This window comes from Oncorhynchus masou, chromosome 27 (genome assembly GCF_036934945.1).
Source record: "Oncorhynchus masou masou isolate Uvic2021 chromosome 27, UVic_Omas_1.1, whole genome shotgun sequence".
NCBI classification, from domain to species: domain Eukaryota; kingdom Metazoa; phylum Chordata; class Actinopteri; order Salmoniformes; family Salmonidae; genus Oncorhynchus; species Oncorhynchus masou.
Genome location: NC_088238.1, coordinates 22,704,170 through 22,726,686, shown reverse-complemented (window position 1 = coordinate 22,726,686; position 22,517 = coordinate 22,704,170). Strand labels below are relative to the sequence as shown.

At 43.4% G+C, this 22,517-nt stretch overlaps 2 protein-coding genes across 6 annotated transcripts in view; one reads left to right on the top strand and one right to left on the bottom strand.

The window, feature by feature from the left end:
- Positions 1–3,370: 3,370 nt before the first annotated feature.
- On the top strand, positions 3,371–8,304 carry LOC135515809 (NADH-cytochrome b5 reductase 3-like). Its single transcript, XM_064939551.1, has 9 exons — positions 3,371–3,767; positions 4,805–4,930; positions 5,858–5,930; positions 6,126–6,232; positions 6,328–6,457; positions 6,645–6,728; positions 6,821–6,906; positions 7,009–7,108; positions 7,291–8,304. The coding sequence occupies exons 1-9, from the start codon at positions 3,747–3,749 to the stop codon at positions 7,461–7,463; spliced, it is 900 nt and encodes a 299-aa protein (XP_064795623.1). The 5' UTR covers positions 3,371–3,746; the 3' UTR covers positions 7,464–8,304.
- A 290-nt stretch (positions 8,305–8,594) lies between these two features.
- The window catches only part of LOC135515808 (liprin-beta-1-like), a 30,166-nt gene continuing 16,243 nt past the window's right edge, over positions 8,595–22,517 (bottom strand). For 4 of the 5 annotated variants that reach the window (XM_064939545.1, XM_064939549.1, XM_064939550.1 and 1 more), the window contains 23 exons: positions 22,053–22,133; positions 21,644–21,757; positions 21,352–21,462; positions 20,353–20,445; positions 18,957–19,059; positions 18,273–18,334; positions 18,102–18,168; positions 17,821–17,945; positions 17,522–17,589; positions 17,326–17,389; positions 14,345–14,483; positions 14,076–14,108; positions 13,214–13,358; positions 12,882–13,001; positions 12,523–12,673; positions 12,201–12,312; positions 12,010–12,098; positions 11,674–11,796; positions 11,363–11,488; positions 11,033–11,221; positions 10,598–10,747; positions 10,285–10,350; positions 8,595–9,742 (listed from right to left, as the gene is read on the bottom strand). In XM_064939545.1, coding sequence (XP_064795617.1) covers positions 9,656–9,742; positions 10,285–10,350; positions 10,598–10,747; positions 11,033–11,221; positions 11,363–11,488; positions 11,674–11,796; positions 12,010–12,098; positions 12,201–12,312; positions 12,523–12,673; positions 12,882–13,001; positions 13,214–13,358; positions 14,076–14,108; positions 14,345–14,483; positions 17,326–17,389; positions 17,522–17,589; positions 17,821–17,945; positions 18,102–18,168; positions 18,273–18,334; positions 18,957–19,059; positions 20,353–20,445; positions 21,352–21,462; positions 21,644–21,757; positions 22,053–22,133 — 2,418 coding nt within the window. In that variant the 3' untranslated portion in view covers positions 8,595–9,655. The remainder of the gene's footprint in view (positions 9,743–10,284; positions 10,351–10,597; positions 10,748–11,032; positions 11,222–11,362; positions 11,489–11,673; positions 11,797–12,009; positions 12,099–12,200; positions 12,313–12,522; positions 12,674–12,881; positions 13,002–13,213; positions 13,359–14,075; positions 14,109–14,344; positions 14,484–17,325; positions 17,390–17,521; positions 17,590–17,820; positions 17,946–18,101; positions 18,169–18,272; positions 18,335–18,956; positions 19,060–20,352; positions 20,446–21,351; positions 21,463–21,643; positions 21,758–22,052; positions 22,134–22,517) is intronic. The other variant, XM_064939546.1, reaches the window with a different exon arrangement.

The window sequence follows — 22,517 nt, the reverse complement described above, 5'->3', positions numbered from 1 at the left end:
AAATGGAGGAGACTGAAAAGAAAACATATGCTTAAAATATTTTGCTTCCTCTTTAAAAATATAATTTGGTGAATCCTTGTTGACTCCATCATTTATAACGAGTAAAAAAAAATAATTGGTAGCATTTCTATGTTGAAGGTTCAAGAACAATTCTTAACAATTGCCATTCTAGCGAATTAACATTGCCATTCTAGCGAAGGCTCATATCATATAGCCTAGTTCAGAGCGTGCGCAGACCACTGGCTCTAGTGTTTATGGACATGTTCATACTCTCCCAATCCCAGTCTGTCTTCGCCAGTTGTTTCAAGATGACCACCATCGTGCCTGTACCCAAGCAAGCTCAGATAACTGAACTAGATAAATGACTATCGCACCATAGCACTCACTTCTGTCATCATGAAGTGATTTGAAAGGCAAGTCAAGGACCATATCCCCTCCACCCTACCCTACACCCTTGACACAGTACAATTTGCATACCATCCCAACAGACCCACGAACGACACAATCTTTGTTGGACTGCACACCGCCCTATCCCTATGTTCTTAATGTTTTGTAAACTCAGTGTAACTCTACTATAATAAGTCAACTATAATAAACCTGGGACACCAGCCTTAAACTCTGAGCCACTCTAGTCTACTCCTCTTTAGTGGGCAAAAAAGCGGAGTATATTCTTGGCTCATGCTGTTTAGTATGGTCACAGAAGATCAGGGTTGAGGAGTAATTTACATGTTACATGTAATCTGATTACATAAAAATATAACTGTAATCAGTTAGGTTACCAGCTAAAATATTGTAATCAGATTGGCATCTGACTGTAAGGCGCTACAGAGGGTAGTGCGAACAGCCCAGTACATCACTGTGGCCAAGCTTCCTGCCATCCAGGACCTATATAATAGGTGGTATCAGAGTAAAGCCCATAAAATTGTCAGAGACTCCAGTCACACAAGTTATAGACTGTTTTCTCTGCTACAGCACGGTAAGCGGTACCGGAGTGCCATGTCTAGGACCAAAAGGCTCCTCAACAGCTTCTACCCCCAAGACATTAGACTGCTGAACACACAGACATTAGACTCCCCTTGGCACACTGCTGCTACTCTCTGTTTGTTAGTTACCTATGCATAGTCACTTCGCCCCCACCTATATGTATGGATTAACTTTAACTAGCCTATACCCCTGCACATTGACTCGGTACTGGTGCCCCCTGTATGTAGCCTTGTTATTGTTGTTCTTATTGTATTACGTTTTATTATTACCTTTTATTTTAGCCTACTTGGTAAATATTTTCTTCTTCTTGAACTGCACTGTTGGTTAAGAACTTGTAAGTAAGCATTTCACAGTAAAGTCTACACTTGTTGTATTTGGCGCGTGGCAAATAAAGTTTGACATGATTTGAGATTAGAGATACTTTCGAAAAACTAGATTACTTCTTGGATACCTTTTAGGATGTTTCCTAGAAGAAAAAAAACCCATTATGAAACCTTTCTGTTTTCTCAATGACATTCAATTCAACATTGAAAAAAGGCGCAAGTTTAAGTTTGTTCCACCTGAGCGAGTCTGACCACATGTCAGCGACCACTATGACACACGCATTTTTCTTCTTCTAATGCCTCTTAAGGGTAAAGTAATCCAGAAGTAAATGAAAGTAACAAGATAACATTACTGTGTTTGATTAATCCAAAAGTTATGTACACGCATTTTTCTTCTTCTAATGCCTCTTAAGGGTAAAGTAATCCAGAAGTAAATGAAAGTAACAAGATAACATTACTGTGTTTGATTAATCCAAAAGTTATGTTACTAATTACAATTCTGGACAGGTAACAAGTAACTGGAATGGATTACATTAAGAAGGTAATCTACCCAACCCTGCGAAGACCTTGCATGTTGCAGCTCTCTCTACAAGATGGAGACACAAGACCGTTTTTACACTGATTCTGCATGATATTCTTCACTACAAAGACTTGGGCATTTGGAGTGAAGTATGAATGTTGTTTACTACTGAGGTGAGGTCCCTCTGTTAGAATGGTGGCTTGTCCATCAAAGTATCAGGTAACACGTACTATTTAATTCAAACAATTCAATTAAAACCTTTATTAGTGTACTATTTATCATCATTTGCTTACATAGTTTACCTAAATGCATGCAGTGCACTCTATATCAGCCCAGGCCATCCTTTGACTTTTAAAGGCCCTGATTTACACGAGTCTTTGCTGCCATCTACTGGACTTACCTAATATGTCAATTGGCTCCATTTTCGAATATCTCCAGCACAATACCAGTGTCTAAATATGTGAAAATGGTGCATTTTTCTTCTTCTTATGAACACAACAAATACAAAAACAGAAATATACAAACAAAAGTACATAAACCTAACAGACAGACAGCTATTACATATCGAGATACATTTTCAATTTGACTAAAACCTTTATGGTGCATATTGCTTTTTGGTTTTTACATTTACTGATCATTTAACAAATTATATTTAAATTGTATCTTAAATAATGTGAAGTGGGGTTTGTTATCTGCCCACTTAATTTTATGGATAAATAATCTTCCATGAAAGATAAGCAAATGAACAATGAAAGATAAATCAGGGTCCATATCATTTGGATCAAAATAAAACATAATATTAGAGTCTCTTAGATTAACATTAATAGTCATTTCTTTTAAAATAACATATTCTAACTCACTCCAAAATCGTCTGACATAAGAACAGTCCCAAAATAAATGGTCAAGAGTTTCTGGGTCACAACCACAAAATACACATTTGTTAACAAAAGCCATTTTAATTCTGTGTATAATAAAGGTCTTTATGGGGTAGATTCTATGAATGAGTTTGTATGATACTTATTTCACCTTATTAGATATACAATATTTACCAGACAGCAATGAGACTTTGCTCCAGCTTATTTCTATGTTCTGTAGAAAAATAAGTTAAAAGTTCTACCCGACGACATCATCAACAGTTAAAACATTTTTAAAACAGTGATTTCGAACACTATGTGAGGTGAGGAGCAAGAAAATACCCTCTCTGACTAGAAACTCGTTGCAGGATTTGAAAAATCACATTAAAAAAAAACTTTTAATCCTACACTGTGATGTCTCCGAGAATCATTTCTTAGGACCTTTGTTTTCACACTTGTAGGTCGAGTTTGATGCTGAAGATAATGAATAAAAGGTTGAAAAGTGGCGGAATTCCCCTTTACAATGGCTATGCTGCATTAAACGCGACTTCGTTCATTGTAGCCAGACAGGCATGTTCAAAGCAGTTTTCATACAAATTCATGGGTCGTGCATGGACTCTTATTTTGAAAAGCGTGTTTACAACTTCAGGGGTTGAGCGCTAATTCCTTATTTACATTTACATTTAAGTCATTTGGCAGACGCTCTTATCCAGAGTGACTTACAAATTGGTGAATTCACCTTATGACGCGTTCAAAACAACTGTGAACTCAAAAATATCTGATGTACGATTTCAGTGCGTTCAAGAGAGCTGTGAATTTACGAGAAAAAAAAACTCAGAGTGCGAAAGATCGGTCATCCAACTCGGAATTCCAACTCGTGAATTCGGGCCTCTTCTTGAACTCCAACTTTCCGATCTGAAGATCACTGACGTCATGATTTGACCTCGTATTTTTTCCGAGTTCCCAGTTGCCTTGAAAGCCCCGGAGTCAGTACTTTGACAGCGCGACGGTTTTTCCTCGGAGAACATACTTTTCGCTGTTGCCTTGTAAGGTGTTAAAAACAAGATGCTGTCTTACATCATTGGGGTAAGTATAATTGCCAACTAGCTAAATATTATATTTTTACATTGGCTTAGGCTGAGCTACAGTTGTGCGATTTGACACTGCACAAGGAATCTATAGCGAACGGCAGGCAAGCTAGCTATGGTTGGCTAACTAGTACTGTAGACTACAGTGTAGCTAGTAACATATCTTCGTCGTGAACCATCAGGTTTGTAATCCACCGTAGCTGTAGTAAGTCAGTCATATGGTATATAGTAAACTGTCATTATAACTACCTAACTTGATAACCAAAGCTTTTGCTTTGCCTTTTATTGAGATGTTTGGGCGTTGCATGGCGCTAGGGAGTGAGTTAACGTTACCTAGTTTACGTGATTGACAGTCGGGTTAATTTCTGATTAAAATAGCCAGCATGGAGATCTCTGCACACTTGTCAAAGCAGTGCACGCCGCTGTGGCTCTACCATGTCGTTATTAAGTTAGCTAGCTACTAGCTATCGAATAGTGTAGAGCGCAGCAGTTTGTTCCAATGTTGGGGTGTGTGCGTATTTATTTAACTAGGCAAGTCAGTTAAGAACACATTCTTATTTACAATGAAGGCCAAACCCGGACGTCGCTGTGCCAATTGGAACGCTGCGTAGCCCTATGGGACTCCCAGTGACCACCAGATGTGATACAGCCTGGAATCGAACCAGGGACTGTAGTGACGCCTCTTGCACTGAGATGCAGTGCCTTACCGCTGCGCAGCTCGGGGAAATTCGGGTTTCCCCAGTGTTCCTCTGACAACCACTCCCCTAATTTTAGGGAAGCGTTGTGCCTATCCATTATGACTAAACTATTTGTCAAGTTAGGTGTAATATCACACTGATTGATGCATTGTATATCAGTACAAAAATGAGGTATATCCTAATAACTGTTAAAAACCTGTTTTTGTTGGTACAGTCTAATTTTCCCCTCCCAATCATGGCAGCAGTCTTTACAATGTTCAACATGGTAAAGATCGACATCCTTATTTCCACAATAACTTCAACTGAAAAGGCAAACCTTCCTTTCCCATCTCCGCAGCTCATTCGGAGCAGTATCGACAACATCATCAACCTCATCCTGAGCCTCTTCCTCTCAAAGAAGAAACCTGCCATCACCCTCGAGGACCCCAACATCAAATATGCATTAAAGCTGATAGATAAAGAGGTAAGAATTCAGTGTTGTGATCAGGTTATTGTTACTGTGTTGTGGTGAAACCATGTTCACATTATTAATATAATAGAGTGAATGAAACTAATTGGACTAAGAAATAATGAGTAACAATTGTGACTAGATAAGACATGTTTGATCTGGGATGCCCAGTGCTGTTCTAGAAAGGCAATTCTATGAAACAGAGTGATGCTCCGACTCAGATTTTTCACCTTAACATTTATGTAAAACAAAAACCAATGATTGCAAAGTTAAACAAACTATGCACAATGACTACTTTTAACAATTTCCACACTCAAAAAAAAACTAATTTACCTGAACAGTGCAGATGCAATGTTTAGTAACATAATGATCACACAAACCGTCATTCTGTTACCAAACTTTGCATTTGCACTGAGTTCTATGCTTTGTAATCATTGTTGTTTTGTTTGAGTCTCAGCATCACTCTGTTACTGTGGAAATGCTCCTTACCATTACTGGAACTGCACAAAGACCAAACACATAAGTTAGGCTGGTCTGTGTCACAAGCCCTTTAGGACTTGGACTGGGCAGCTGCTGCATTGCTACAGACTGCGGTTTGTCCATTTAGTGCAGAGGTCAATATGCAACCAGTCTGGATTATAGTTTGAAGTTATTGCTCTTGTACAGACTGCTACTGTAGATCAAGGCTAACAGTCAGTCAACAGTGTGTGTGCTTTATATCAGGGGTATTCAACTCACCCTATGAGGTCCGGAGCCTGCTGGTTTTCTGTACAACCTGATAATTAATTGCACACTTGGGTGTCCCAGGTCTAAATATAGCCCTGATTTTAGAGGAAAACAGTGAGAGAATGTGGTGGAACTATCTTTGAGGTCCAAAGTTGAGTTTGAGGGATCTATATCATGTCAGTGCAGCTGTGAAATGCTGTGTTGTGGTTCTCATAGATCATCAGTCATGACACAAGGAAATTCCGTTTTGCCCTGCGAGAAAAGGATCAAGTCCTTGGGCTACCCATTGGTGAGTTACTTCAATTGATGTCGCTGTTCAACTTTTGAGCATTTATATAAAAACACTATTAGACTATAATGTAACATTGAATAATCCTGGTCTGAATCTGAAATCATACAAAAATATATCTGTTTGTTGTGTTCGCCCTATCACAACAACTCTTCATTTAAGTGGCCACCATACTTTGACTGTTTACGTTCCCAGGGCAACACATATACCTGTCTGCCAAACTGGATGGAGTCCTGGTGGTCAGACCGTACACACCTGTGTCGAGTGATGACGACGTAGGCTTCGTAGACCTGGTAGTGAAGGTACACGCATCATCTGAAGAAGCTTTCTCTGTACTATAATTCAACCTCCATCTCCTCAACCAGTTTTCCCAACAAATGTTCTTCTTGCTTCCCAGATTTACTACAAGAACGTTAATCCAAAGTTTCCTGAAGGTGGGAAGATGAGTCAGTACTTGGAGAGCCTCCGGATTGGCGACACTATTGATTTCAGAGGGCCCAGCGGCCTGCTGGTCTACCAAGGAAACGGTGAGTCATCACGTTTGCCCAACATTGCCACTGTGTGGTAGATCTTGCATTAAATACCCTGTTATGTATATTTAGGCCCTAGCTGAAAATGTTTCTTAAGTGGTCACTGCTCTGAGCTAGGTCAATGATGAAGTGCACGCAAGCCACTCCTTTACTAAATTAGTTTGTTTATTGGGTGTTTCAACAGGTGCTTTTGCCATCAAGGCAGAAAAAAAGGCGGAGCCTGTGATCAAAACTGCCAAGCAAGTGGGCATGATCGCAGGAGGGACTGGTAAAACAAAAGCCACCATGCTCAATCTGTACATAGCAGAATGGCCATCTGTGATGGGTTGACATGTGTTCTATTGTATCCTGTTCCCTCAGGAATCACTCCCATGCTGCAGCTCATCACAGCTATAATGAAGGATCCCCAGGACCAGACAGTGTGTCATCTGCTCTTCGCCAACCAGGTGAGTTTACACCGCTTTCCTCATCTGGTTTGAATCTGATGTCAAGGAGTTCAAACATGGGCTAGTAGTCCCTAATACCTTCTCTATCCTATTCTCCCTCAGACTGAGAAAGACATCTTGCTTCGACCGGAGTTGGAGGAGATCGCAGCTAATCACCCAACCCGGTTCAAGCTATGGTTCACCCTGGACAGGGCTCCTGAGGGTAAGAGATGCCCATAACTATTATGTTTCAGTGAACATGAGCTGATATAGGGAAATGTTTGTTTGCCCTGTTGAAGTGTCAATAAATGCTGTTAAAGGCTCACAAAGATTTTAAGAGAAGGCTTAGAAAGAATCTTGTCTGGTCCGGAGTGACTTAAAGTTTAATGTCTCTTTAATCATCAGAGTGGGAGTACAGCCAAGGCTTCATCAGTGAAGACATGGTGAGGGACCACCTTCCACCCCCTGGAGACGACACTCTCATCCTCCTGTGCGGACCGCCTCCCATGATCCAGTTTGCCTGTAACCCCAACCTGGACAAAGTGGGCCACGCCAGCAGCCGGAGGTTCACCTTTTAGAAGCCATCCTAGGCGAGGGGTTAAAGGGACTCAATGATCAGCCACACCCAACATTTATTAAAACTCTCTTGCATCAGCGCTTGATCATCTGTTCAAATCATTTCACTTAGCCTACAGCAGAATTAGTGGACCATTTTCTGTAATTTGGTGTGCCTTAATTTCCAAAACAGAATCCTGAAATGAGTGGTGTCTAAAGCATTTTCTGATTTATCATTCTGAATTGAGTAACTGGTAGTTGGAGGAAACAATTATTTGAATGTTCTTCCTGTCAAACTAATTGTGACTGATACTTGTGTACTGAACAAAATATAAACTGATTTCCTCCTATGAACTCAGCCCTAGTTTATGGATTTCACATGACATTGGCTCCCAAAAAGTAGGCCTATCAATGAGATTTTCCCCACAAAAGGGCTTTGTTAGACAAATACTCCTGGCCTGTGTCCCCAGCACAAGGTGCACCTATGTAATCATGGCAACGGTGAAGCTTTTTTTTTTTTTACAGAAAATAAGCTGTGTAATTGGAACATTTCTGCTCATGAAACAAACTTTGCATGTTTTTTTTTTCAGTATAGTTGAGTGCCTTAGCAATACTTTGTATGCACAGCTGAAGACATGACCATAATACTGCTCAGTTGCTTCCACTGCAAACTAGTCCCTAAAGTGTAATGTATAACTTTGCACATTGATGTACTTATTCCATATTGTTGCAGAACGAGTGACTAAAGGGAGGATATCTTGAAGCTGTTACTGGAGTCTTTCCATGTGCGTAAATGTCTTTACAGCACTTGAAATATGGTTTCATTATGCAACATGTTGAGACCAATAAAATAAATGCAATAAATTGCCTAATTCTGATCTTTTAACATCCTGATGGAAGCACAGCCTTGACTGATCGAGTTGCTGGGTTGAAGTAATGGCTGTGGGTTCAAATCCCATTTCCAGGGGTGCAACTTTCACTGGGGACATGTCCCTCCCACATTCTGAAATTGCATTATCACCAATACAAAGTGGGTCTCTGGCTGGTGTAAGGATCTATTGACATAAGTGCTCAACTCAGACCTTGCTGAAGTATCTCAAATGTACATAGCTCACCCATCTGTAATAGGCTAGTATACACAGTCATGTAGCCCATCATTTTACCATGTTTTTATTGACAATTCACAAAAAGATGCATAGAAACAGTACACAGTACATTACATTGTGTTCACTGATATGGTTAAGGCTTGCAAAACAATATCATTGCATTCTGGTGATGTTTACATTCTGGAACATTGGGCTTCCATGTTCCTAAAATTCCACATGGCATGATAAACCAACGTGATAATATTGAATTACTTTGGGACACAAACAGGAGCATCAAATGAGACAACATGGAGAGAAAATTATGGATTAAAGTCAAAACATTGCAGTCTAAGTGTCCCACTGCGAGTTGACCAATCTTTTAGGTTATATAGGTGTGAGGGTTCCAAAAATAAAAAGTCAGGACAATGGCATACCATGTAAGTACAGGGACTCATGTGGATATTCAAACATATATAGAAAAAAAAGTTCTTTAACACAAAAGTATGGAAGTATAAAGTAAATGCTCCCATGTTGAAATCAAGTCATGCGCTACATTTCAACAACTTAAATAAATAACTTCACTTGGGAATGCAGAACAAGAGATCGTAAATTGCTGAAACGACGTAAGGGCATAGGTGGTCTCAGGTTGTAGAAGACAGCTTATCAAGGTGTGTGTGGGGGGGGGGGTTGCATGGCAACGCCAGCTGGGGCCAATGATGTGTATAAACCCTGGATTGCTGATGCTATGTAATGGCCAATGAGAGGCTTTGAAGCCACCCGTCAGCCATATTGGTGCTCCTCAGAAGGAGCACTCCTCCATAGGAATGACTTGAATTCTACAGCACTTCAATCAAATGTTTCAAGGACAAAGTGACATGCATTTAGGTATTTGTTGTAGTGGGGACAGTATCATTAGTACTCCCTTGTATTTTTACACATCATTTCAAAGTATGCATTAAAAGGTGTCTAATAGAATATACTTGTCAAAAACAAATGTAGACATTAAATCATTTCTACAGCTTCTAAAATCTTTTATAATTGAGGGGTAACAAAATGGCTGTGTGGTGGCTGCAAAACAGCACCCCGTCAGTCATCTAAAGTTAATACATTTCATTGGCGGGAACCCTCCCTCACACGTTGGAGTCGTCATCGGTGACGCTGGCCTCGGGGGAGCGAGAGGAGACCTCGCTGAAGAATTCATCCTCCTTCAGCATGCTCTGAAACATGCAGGAGAAAACAACACACTGAAGTCACACAGGAAAACAAAGAGATTAATAACACTGCCAGAAAAGTGCCATGGTTGTTTTGCTAGAGCACAGCTTGCTGAGAGGCACATAAGTGATTTGATGTGTGATCATGTGAGTTTTTGTGGGGTGGGGGGGTATTTTACCCCCCTTTTCAATCTTGTCTCATGAAACTCCCCAATGGGCTCGGGAAAGGTGAAGTTAGAGTCATGTGTCCTCCGAAATAGGACTTCTTAACACCCGTCCGCTTAACCCGGGAGCCAGCCACACCAATGTGTTGGAGGAAACACCGTTCAACTGATGACCTGGCCAGCCTCTGGAGCGCGATGAGCCAAGTAAACCCCCCCCGGGCCAAAGCCTCCCCTAATCCGGACGATGCTGGGCCAATTGTGCACCGCCCTATGGGACTCCCGATCACAGCCAGTTGTGATACAGCCCGGGATCGAACCCGGGTCTGTAGTGACACCTCTAGGCCACTCCGGAGGCCTCATGTGAGCTTTTTAATGATTTCTTACCGTCAGGTTGTCGATTTCCTCAGAAAATGCTCCTATCTGCCTCACAGCCCCTTCCGAGTCCTCCATCTAAGAGTACAGACAGTGTTCAAGAGCACTTCACATGGAAAATTAAAAGTAAAAACACTATCCTCTTGTGGTACCACATTCCACCCTCTCATCTGTTCATTGGAGTGCTCTAACCTCACCTAAAGGATGATTTTCATTAATACTTTTTAAATAGTTAGCGCCTCAGTTGAAAGGGTAAAAAAAAAAAAAGCCACACTAAAAACACCCATATTCCCTGAAGTTGAAGGGGTTAATGGCAGTCCCCTACCTGGTCCAGGTTGTCCTCATAGATTCTCAGGCCCCCCTGGAAGCTGCTGTTCTTGGGCATCTCCACGTCCATGGGGCACACGTACTCCTCGCTGTCCTCCTGGCGCTTCTTACGCAGGGTCCCGAAGCCACCAAACGGCAGCCTTCTGGGCTGGAGGAGGAGAGAGGATGATGGGAGTCAGTCAGTCAAATGGGGACAAACGGCTGTGTGCCAATAGTACTAAAAAGCCGTCTGTCCTCATCTCCTTTTCCTGCTGACCACTGATCTGAAAGGACAAAATCCTATCCAGTCCATTCACATATAAGTGGTCATGAGGCCAATTTAGAGCAGTAGGACACAGCCAAGGTCACTGATCAGATCAATAAACCTACACTGATCCCCAAATCTCTGTATGTCTAACAAGCTGATGCCTTACCAGCTGCGAGTTGACCCTACCTTGACCTTGGCGGTGGCAGTGAGCAGGGTGTAGTCAGGGTTCTCCAGACACTCCTGTTTGCTGCGCTGAGCAGCGGAGCCGATGAGCAGGTGGAAGTGGGTGGCCAGGTGGCGGCGCAGCAGGGTCTTGCTGGGAGGGATGTTGAGCAGAAGGGCTAGGGACTCCACGTTGAAGCGAGGCTCCAGCACCTGAGACAAGGAGAGATGCAAACGAAGAGTGAGAGACACCAGTAAAAGGCAGTCAGTGTATGTATACGCTAATGAAGGTGTGTTCCTGAAATGAGTCAGTGGCAAGCCAATTCAAACAGAGACACCCCCCCCCCCACTCACCATGACCCCCCCGTGCACACCGCTGCCCCTCAGGTTAGGAGCGTACTCAGCCAGGTCCACTGATCTCAGCCACTCCATCACTCTGTGATTGGTCCACTGGGAGATCTCCCCTGGTGTGATGTTGTTCTGGGAAGACATTTTCTTTTAAGTTGGTGTTAATAAAAACTGAAAAGTTTATTTTCCCCTTTACAAATAACACCACTGAAATGTAACTGAACTGGTGAAGTGAGAGACCATGTGTATGGTGGATATGAAAGCACAGGGAGGGAAAAATTAAATTGTTTATTTATTTAGAAGTGACTAAACCGTACCTCGTCAGAGGGCCGTCGGCGGAGGCAGTTGGGCTCGTAGAAGTTGAGCCGGAGGACCTGGATGGCCCTCTTGATGCTGAGGTGGTGGAGAACACTGCCCACCTTTAGAGAAAGCAGGTCATCCTGAAGGAGACAAACACACATACTCTTCTCAGTCAGGAGAATGACTACCGTCAATCAATAAGAAATAAGGACACTAGACATACAGGGAGAGAAAAATAAAATAATCACACAAAAGCAAGGATTTGTTATTTAATGGACTTTACTCACCCCCTTTGACATTGATTCTAATTCATTTTAGCCGCGTTAGACCGACGACTGCAAATTAAGACTCACCACAGTCATGTACTGTAGCATTCGTCCATCGACCCTCCCCTCATCAAAATGGCTCTTATACTGTGGCAGACCAATATCATCAAGCCATCCTGAGAAACACCAAAACAACTCAAATCAATCACAAGTCACAGAAAGGTTATTCAATTTTTCACTGTCAAGGCTTTTTGATAACTGAGGCTGTGGTCACTCACTGGTCACCCAGTTGTGGTCCAGTTTGGCCTTGCTGACATCCTCCTCTGATCCCAGTGCCTGGAGAGCCAGCTGCAGCTTCTTCCTGTGGAGGGGCTGTTTGATCCCCAACTCCTGTTGCCACAGAAACATGTATGGGTTGTTTAAGACATCTCACATACTGTACAGTTAGGAAGAGAGTGATAGAGAAAATAGATGTGTCAGGACACAGGTAGCAAAGTCAACATTAGCAACTATAAGCTTTAACATCGGGAGTTTCATTAAAATGTCTAGCGACACAGAATGCACGAGACGCCTCCTGGATGCTCCACTGAGCCGTCCTACCTTCTCCAGGTCGTGCTGGGAGGCCTGCAGCAGGGTGAATCCTGAGCGGATCCACTGCTGGGCTTGAGCCACGTGCAGCCCCAGGCCCTGCTCCTGCAGCCACACACACACCTGCTCCTTACTCCACTGCGCAAAGGGAGCGTCCACATCACTGAGGGGGGAGAGCACACTCACCTTTAACGTGGAGGGTAAACAGTACATCTTTCATTCCCATTTGCTCCTCTGACACCACAAAATCCTAATACCCTAAAACTGTGATACTGTAGACTTAGTTCCAATAAACTTCTGATCCCTTCCTCTACATCTCTAGTTCACAGACAGATACACAGACAGTCTAGCAAGAGGTGAGCTTCACATACTCGGCGCTGTGCTGCAGGTCACGTGACCAGCCCAGTCGGGGGCCGGCTGTGGCTCTGACTCCTCCCCTCCTGAACTCAGTCTCCTCCAGGTCTAGCGAGGTGGAGTGACTTCTCTTCAGCCTAGATGGGTCAGAACACAGCAAGCCTAAATATCCTGCCATGCTCGATCCTCGTGTTACAGCAAACCCTCTGTCCTTGTATTACAGTTAATAAAGCAATAGTTTCATTTAAAAACCCTGGCTCCATCTTAATTTATCTTTCCCCCAATTCCTTGCATACCATCTCCTCACCTCTTTCTAAACTTAGGGAATATAGAGAACATTTTGACCCACCTGCCTAAGAACTTCATAAAGCCTCTGGACTTCTTCTTGGCCTCCGGTGAGGAAGGTAGGGTCTGGCTGCTGTCTCCTCCCTGAGGTTTGTGTGGCGGGGCACCAGCCAAGTCCAAGTGGTCTGTGCCCTTACGCTCGGTCTCAGCTGGATTCAAACACACACACCCCTGTTAGATCAATAGCTGACATCTGACAATCCACCACCACAGGAAACACGAGGCCAACACTGTCCAAGGACTACAGCTGTAATGGCCACCATAACCACTTCTGGACTACATCTTCCACTAAACACCACCACTATGAGTACGCCAAGAACCACTCAAAAGCACCACAACTCAACTCATGCAGGACTGGTTGACATGAACTTTGATGCAAATTCATAGACTTCCAAATGTAAAAGACAAATCTCAGAGGCGCATCTTTAAGGACAGCTAGCAGAGTTAAGCGGCATCATTGCAGATGGTGTCACGTCATGGATAAGGAACAACTGGATATGATTTAAAAGGGGAAAGAAATCACACTAAAAACCACCCCGCTCACACCAGCGATCAACTCAACTTTTCACTTGCTTGATACAAATGAAAAATGAAGAGTAGGAAAATGGAGGTAGGGGAATATCTAGGGATTCTTCACACAACAATGTAACCATTTACCATCTATGACCCAATCAGCCTCAAGAGGGTTCAGAAAAACAGACAGCCTTTTTATTTAGTCTACGATGGGTCTAGTTGTGTAGTAACGTTAGATGGTGATCACATTGTTGTGCTAGTATCCCTGCACACATCCAGCGTTCATCCTGATCTGCCATACTGCAGGCCTGGCCCGTCTGTGGGGCTCTGCGCTGCAGACTACTGTACTGTACCCAACGTAGGCGCACTCGCACTCCGGCTGCGATCTTCACATCACATAGAACCATGGAGAATAGAGAGAGCAAGGATAGAACATAGTCACTAGTGTGAATACTACCAGACAGACAGACAGACATAAGAAAACACACATTAAGGAATGGAACTGTGAATATTTTTTTTACATCATGAACATGGAGTAATATTTATTGTTCACACCACCCCGTGCAGAGAAACGAGTACCATTCTCCCCGTGCCCTTCCTGCCCCCCCCAATGATGACTCACCCAGATTTGGGGCGCTGGACGTCCTCTTGCCTCCACGCATCTTGAAGAAACCACGTCCAAAGGAGGAGCGGGCCTTCTTGGTCCCAAAGCTTTCATTACTGCTGGGGTTTGATGGGGAGGTGGGCTCCTCAACTGTGGTCTAGAAAAGGGGTGAGGGGTCATTGTGAGCACATTAACCTAATAAAATATTTGGCATGCCAGTAAACAAAGTCAATCTCCCAATATAACCAGCTCCATAGTTCTGTTGTACCACCAGGTGGCGGTGGTGTAACAACTGTCAAACAACCATTGCTCAGGAATCCTATTATGATTCCATATCATCCTGACAGACAGTCCGGAATCCTGTCAGCCGTCACAGTGGGGCTCAGTGACTCCGCCCTCCATGTGGGGGAGATAAGAGATAGAACCTGTATCTGTATGACTGGCCCGTTTGAGAGACACGCCTTTGAGACTCTCCCATGTTGAGAGGTCAAAAAGGTCAAAGATAAGAAGCTCTAGTGTCTTAGTTTTGGTGACAAAAATGGGGGGGGGTATGTGATTTAAGACTACAACAATGGGCCAGAACAATGGGCCATTAACCAAATGGTTGCTGGTTCTAATACCCGAGTCGACAAGGTGAAAAATCTGCCGATGTGCGCCTGAGCAAGGCACATAACCCTAATTTGCTCCAGAAGCGCTGTACTACTATGGCTGACCCTGTAAAACAAAAAAGTTTGGACATCTACTCATTCAAGGGTTTTTCTTTATTTTTACTATTTTCTACATTGTAGAATAGTAGTGGACATCAGAACTATGAAATAACACATGGAATCTTGTAGTAACCAAAAAAGTGTTATAAAATATATATGTATTGATTTGTTTATTTGAGATTCTTCAAAGTAGCCACCTTATGCCTTGACAGCTTTGTACACGTTTGGCATCCTCTAAACCAGCTTAATGATGTAGTCATCTGGAATGCATTTCAATTAACAGGTGTGCCTTGTTAAAAAGTGAATTTGTAGAATTTCTTTCCTTCTTAATGCCTGTGAGCCCATCAGTTATGTTATATCCTGCCTGGGCCGGCCCTGTCCGGGGGTATCGTCGGGCAGGGCCAGTGTCTCCCGACCCCTCCTGTCTCAGCCTCCAGTATTTATGCTGCAATAGTTTGTGTCGGGGGGCTAGGGTCAGTCTGTTATATCTGGAGTATTTCTCCCATCTTGTCAGGTGTGAATTTAAGTATGCTCCCTCTAATTCCCCCTCTCTCCCCCTCCTATCTCGGAGAACCCAAGTCCTGGGACCATGCCCCAGGACTACCTGGCCTGATGACCCCTTGATGTCCCCAAACCACCTGGTCGTGCTGCTGCTCCAGTTTCAACTGTTCTGCCTGCGGCTATGGAACCCTGACCTGTTCACCGGACGTGCTACCTTGTCCCGGACCTGCTGTTTTTCGACTCCCTCTCTCTACCACACACCTGCTGTCTCTAACTGAATGCTCGGCTATGAAAAGCCAACTGACATTTACTCCTGAGGTGCTGACCTGTTGCACCCTCTACAACCACTGATTATTATTATTTGACCCTGCTTGTCATCTATGAACATCTTGGCCATATAATGTAATAATCTCCACTCAGCACAGCCAGAAGAAGACTGGCCACCCCTCAGAGCCTGGTTCCTCTCTAGGTTTCTGCCTTTCTAGGGAGTTTTTCCTAGCCACCGTGCTTCTACATCTGCTTGCTGTTTTAAGCTAGGTTTCTGTATAGCACGTTGTGTCAACGGCTGATGTAAAAAGGGCTTTGTAAATACATTTGATTGATTGACAAGGTTGGGGCGGTATACAGATAGCCCTATTTGGTAAAAGACGAAGCCCAAATTATGGCAAGAACAGCTCAAAAAGCAAAGAGAAACGACAGTCCATTATTACTTTAAGACATGAAGGTCAGTCAATTCGGAAAATTTCAACCACTTTTAAAGTTTCTTCAAGTGCAGTCGCAAGAACCATCAAGCGCTAGGACGAAACTGGCTCTCATGAGGACCGCCACAGGAAGGGAAGACCCAGAGTTACCTCTGCTGCAGAGGACAAGTTCATTAGAGTTATCTGCCTCAGAAATTGCAGCCCAAATAAATGCTTCAGAGTTCAAGTAACAGACACATCAACAAACTGTTCAGAGGAGACTGCGTGAAATCAGGCCCTCATGGTCAAATTGCTGCCAAGAAACCACTACTAAAGGACACCAATAAGAAGAAGAGAGTTGCTTGGGCCAAGAAACACAAGCAATGGTCAATAGACTGGTGGAAATCTGTCCTTTGGTCTGATGAGTCCAAATTTGAGATTTTTGGATCCAACCGCCGTGTCTTTGTGAGTTGCAGAGTAGGACAATCTCCGTATGGGTGGTTCCCACAATGAAGCATGGAGGAGGTCGTGTGATGGTGCTTTGCTGGTGACACTATCAGTGATTTATTTAGAAATCAAGGCACACTTAAATAGCATGGCTACCACAGCATTCTGCAGCGATACGCCACCCCATCTGGTTTGCTGCATCAGATGACCTGGCCTCCAAAATCACCCAACCTCAACCCAATTGAGACGGTTTGGGGTGAGTTGGACTGCAGAATGAAGGAAAAGCAGCCAACAAGTGCTCAACATATGTGGGAACTCCTTCAAGACTGTTGGAAAAGCATTCCAGATGAAGCTGGTTGAGAGAATGCCAAGAGTGTGCAGATGTCAAGGCAAAGGATGGCTACTTTGAAGAACCTAAATTCTAAAATATATTTAGATTTGTTTAACACTTTTTTTGGTTACTACATGATTGCCTATGTGTTATTTCATAGTTTTGATGTTATTCTACAATGTAGAAAATAGTAAAAATAAAGAAAAACCCTTGAATGTGTAGGAGTCCAAACTTTTGGCTGGTACTGTACATAAACTCTGATTGCAGCAAGTCAAGGTCTTTCCAGTTAACCCACTATTCCCCATCACCCTAGGAGTAAGAGGACAGTCTTACCTGCTCTGTGTTGCTGTTTATGTGGCCCAGGCTACCTGCTGAATGTGGTGGGACTTCTGGTGGACTGCAAAGAGTAAGGAAAGTTAACCGACAGTCTAGACCTAGAGATGATGAATATACTGACAAACTAAAACAGTGACCCAATGGACAAATAGTGCATGGGAGTATAGTTTGTCCAGGAAAAAGCCAACCTCACCTGTCTGTGTCTGGTTCCTGTATCAGGCTCTCCTGCTCCAGCTCTGAAAACACTGCAATAGATGGAATCTGGGAAGAGAGGGTGAGAGAAGAAGAGAAAGACAGACAAGAGTCAACGTCGCAAAATTAATGTTTCGTCAATGTCGCAAAGCACAGTTTCATTGGTAGTTGGTGTCCAGCTAAACCAATACCCCAAGCCTGTTGACCCTCACATTCCTAACATTACATTTTGGTAAGGAAGTCTAGAGTCTCGGGTCCATCCTGTGTGTGAGACATTGTTATGACAGGGGAGGTTGTTACCTCGTCACAGATCCTTCCTGTCTCCTCTACAACTGCCAGGGTGGCCCGGTCTATATCCATGGCGACCTGAATGGAGGGGGATCTGTCATCCTGGATGTCATCGTAATCGTCTTCATTCAGTGTGCCTGGGGGTGGGGCAGTTATAATTGTTACACAAAATTATCAAGTCCACTATTCTACACTCTAAAACGTGATTGATATAGTCCGATAAATAGAACTATCGCAATGATACCGATAAAACACTTCATTACTAGTTTCATACTCATTGAACATAGTTTCACCTTTCACCAAGTCCTGGACCTTCTTGTACCGTGTGATAGACTCCTGAAGCTCCTCGATCCGCCGGTCCTGTGGGTGAAGGAGGGTAGATCAGAGTTAGAAAAGCCATTGAGATCCCCATGCGTCAAACTACAGAAGCCTTTATGAAAAAGTGTGAACAGGAGCTCCAGGACCTTGTCATTGTTAGCTGACGTCAGGGACTCCATGGCCCTCTTCATCCTCAGCACATCCACATCTGGAAAACAACAAGCGTGCCCCCACAGGGATCAGACAGACATATTGTCTGGTGTCTACTGCTGTCTATACACACGGGTTGAGTCTATAAAGACCTACATGCAAGTCCACTTAAGCAACAGGACTTTTAAATCGAATAGACATTTAAATCGCATGTTCAAAGGCCAATAAATTCTTGAAGTGAATACATTGCACTCCACATAAATTGCATTCCTTTGTGGTAAACGGGTGATAAGAGCCTCAGCTGTGGGTTGAAAGAGTCAGAGATCATGTCTAAACATGCTTGGTATGAGCCCTGAAGACAGATAAGACGATAGTAAGGTGGAAAGTACAAAATCCCCCTTTCTTCCCCATCTGTGTGAGATAGACAGGATGCTTTGAAAATTGTATTTCAGGGGGAAAGTCCAATGCTCAGGCCATGTCTTGATGGTACCCTTCATTACTTAAGGGGACTTAAGGGCAGAAATAACTGCAGACGAATTAGGAAAAGGAATGTTGGAAACTTGTTGCCGTAAATCTGTCAAGGTGCAAGTTAAGCCTATTGAAATATTATGGCTCCTCGTGTGTATGAGAGTGAAGTGAGGTCCCCCTCCCTCCCACATGTCTAGTAACTGTACTCCCACCTTTCTCTCCATCTGTTCTGTCTGGGGTCAGCACTCCCTGTGTAGCCTGGTCTTTTAGTCTCCTCAGCTCCTCCAGCTGCCTCTGAAGAGTCTGCAGTTCCTCCTGAATGGGAGAGGATCATGTTCGGGACCATTCTGACCTCATTATACTACAGATACATATCTAGGGCCATATTCATTAAGTGTCTCAGAGTAGAGGGGTAGATTATAAAGCAGGATCAATGAGCTAACTTGCCTAAATAGTCACAAATAACTTTTTATTTTTTAGAGAGAAGCTTGAAAATGTGCATGTCCTAATTGATTCAACAACCAGATACACATATCTAAATGTAGCTTTCTTCATTATCCAGAAAATCAATAGTTATTTCTGGTTGTTTATTAAAGTTATCTGGCTAACCCATTGAACCTGCATTGTAGTATACCCCACTGATCTAGGATCAGATCCCCTGTCCATTCATTTTAACCTAAAAGGCAAAACTCATACTAGAGAAGCATTCTTCGTATCGGACACTATGAATACAGGCCAAGATCTATATAAAACCCAGCTAGACAACAGAGTCTGACCAAACTGAAAGTAAAAACCCAGTCTGATGCCAACTGTGCTGCAGGGCAGTATGACCCAGAATGAGGTTAGAGTGAGGATACATTCTACCAGAGGACTGGTGTCTTAACCAGAGAACCATACAAACACACTGTAAACATGTCAGTTTCTTTCACATTCCACTGACAAAGAACAGCTCCATTGGGATGTTAATCTCCAGCAGAAGGTCATCCGTGACCATTCAGTTCCATCCATTAGTTTAGCTTACTTAGCCAAAGGGTTAAGACATTTTAGGATCAATGTACAGTTAATTGTATGTTAAGTGGATCAGGGCAGGAAGAAATGAAAAACGAGCGTGTTAAGAAATCTGCAACTTATACTTAGCTGGTAGGAGAACTTAGTCAAAGTGGAAATGTGCTGAAAGTTGGAAAAATGGATAGTGTCAATGGACAGAGGGAAGGTTTAGAGGCCCATAAGGACAGACAGGGAAGAGCAGAGCACAGGGTGTTAACTTCTGCACCACACCTCCAGTGAACCTTAACCTGTCGCAGCCCTAGGAATGGGGCAGGTTAACACATTGCAGGGGAGAAGTTAGCCAGGCAGGGGTGAGAGAGGAGGAGAAAAGGAGAGAGGAGACAAAGGGTATGAACCATGAAGGAAGGTGGTATTACTAAGAGTGAACGCAGTGATTTATAACCAACATACAAGGGAACAATAGATTCAGTACCTACATGATGTAGAAAAAGTGTAGAGGGAGTCAAACTTAATCTGTGGACCATGTCATGCACAATCTAATTTGAACGGACTGACATAAGGCCTTCGTATTGCAGACAGATTCTTAACCATGCTACTCACTTTGGTGGATTTAAGTTTCTTCTCACACTGCAGTCTTTCATTCTCCATATCGGTCACCCTGAACCGCAGGTCATTGACTTCCTGGTACAACCCCTGGGGAGGTAAAAGACTGCATTACACACATGTCCAAGGGGTCAGCTGAGACTATTGGAGGAAACTGTGGGGGATGTTTTTAATAGAGTGAAAAATCCTCAATGAGGCACCAAAGATTATTTAGAAAGAGAACGAGAAACAGAGAAGCCCACTACAACATGGAGACAGATCCTTGATTTTGAAGAAAGCGTCATGGTCAATTACCATTACAACTGCTTTTATGTCATGGATAATACATACTCCTGCACCTTGGAGCAATTACCGTATAGACGGAGCACTCAGGAAATATGCATCATCATTAAACAAGAATGTGCTACATGATTCACGACGCATACATTTAGACAAGAGTAAAAACCGCAGAGCACCGTGGGTAGGAAAGAAGAAATGGATCAGACTCATGGGTGTGTGATTTACAGCCAAACAAAGCCAAACATTAAACAAAGGCGATATTAAATATATATGGAAGACATTGCCTTTCTACACACCTCTCCCTAGGTTATAGTAGTGTCGGAAACCCAAACTCAAGATCCAATATCCTGATTCCTCCAGCCCAGGCCTGCTCAGTGCTCATAGATTAGGTGTATGGAAACCCTGACTGTCAGACTCCCAGCTTCTCTGGAGGGGATATGAATTATTTTATGAGAGGAAATGGCTGCTGGAGCAAGGCAGTGTTTTGGCACTCCCTGCCCGCCAGTCCAGGATCTGCATGACGGATCAGGGCCCACTCCATCCGACTGAGACAGACCTCTGCATGGTATTAAATGTTTGGGTGACTGCCAAGATTCATATAAACTCACATCCTAATATTCTAAGAAGTCTGCCTGCCGTTGAACAAAACTCCAAATATCTACCAAAGACATGATATCTCTGTGTGGGTGAGTCTATCGCCATAATGCATCCGTGTACCTCACTATCCCTGAGATCTCTCGCCACAGTGGTCAGCTTCAGTTTCAGACTGGACACCTCGGTCATCAGCTCCAGCTTCTGGGTCTCCAGGGTCGACCTGCTCAAGAGCTCCTGCACAGGACAGTCACAAACGAGTAGGAGCGAAGTGTATTAAGTGTGTTAATCAGTGTTCATTCAGAAAGAAACATTTGGATCAAAAGGCTGACCAATACCTTGAGCCCAAGGTTCTGTCTCATAAGACAGAATATACTGCTAATAACCATAATACACTGCAACCCTGCTGGGGCCTCACCTGCTGCAGCGTTTCTTCAGTGGCGTCGAGTTTCTCTCTGTGCTCCTCCAGACACATGTCCAAATCCCTGATCTTCTCCCCCTGCACCTCCACCTGGTCTGAGAGAACACTCACCTGGGGACAGTCGTCACTCAATAATACGCCACGTCATCTGCGTGTTGTTTTCAGGGTATGGGTTAGTGATCTAAGAGCATGCTCTATGATGCATGTCTTCCACTCACACCATGAATAGGTAAAACCTACTGAATTCAACAGCTACCTATCAAATACACTTTAAACAGAGCACCCTTGCTAATGTATGGTTTGCATGTTCAATTTATTTGGTAATGTTCACATTTTTTCAATATGGGGTGGTATTTCCTATTTGTTAAAGCTGGTGTCTGCTTGTTCATGGCCTCGTGACACACACCTGGAGGACGAGACACTCCTTATCGCTCTCCACCCGTGACAGTCGTTCCTGGTAGATCATGGCGGAGCCATTTCCATTGGTCTGAAATCACAAACAACCAAAGCCAAGTGCTTAGAGAGGCCATAAATATGGTCAGGAATAACACTTTGCCCTACCACCATACCAGGAAAGACTCCTGACCCTAGGAATAGAGCAGCCTCCAGTCATATGGAAGATGTACCACTCCATCTCAAAGGCCAGCATACAGCATTCAGATGTCATAGCATCCCTATATTGAAAAGAACATCACATGATTTTCCCCTGGGGAGAACAAAGAAGAAAAAATGGCTGGTGACACGTGAAATGCATGTTATTTGAGAGACACGTGAGGGTAAATAGGGTTCTCACATGCAAGTGCTTTATGTGTGACTAAAGTGGCAATTGAATCAAAAACTGAACTCCTCTTCTCATATTTCACACAGGGAA

Bases quoted from the DNA above. Each gene is read 5' to 3' on its own strand.
- LOC135515809 (XM_064939551.1), top strand. From the start codon at position 3,747: ATGCTGTCTTACATCATTGGG. The intron at 3,768-4,804 runs GTAAGTATAATT...CCATCTCCGCAG, and splicing joins TGCTGTCTTACATCATTGGG to CTCATTCGGAGCAGTATCGA. The intron at 7,109-7,290 runs GTAAGAGATGCC...TTTAATCATCAG, and splicing joins CCTGGACAGGGCTCCTGAGG to AGTGGGAGTACAGCCAAGGC.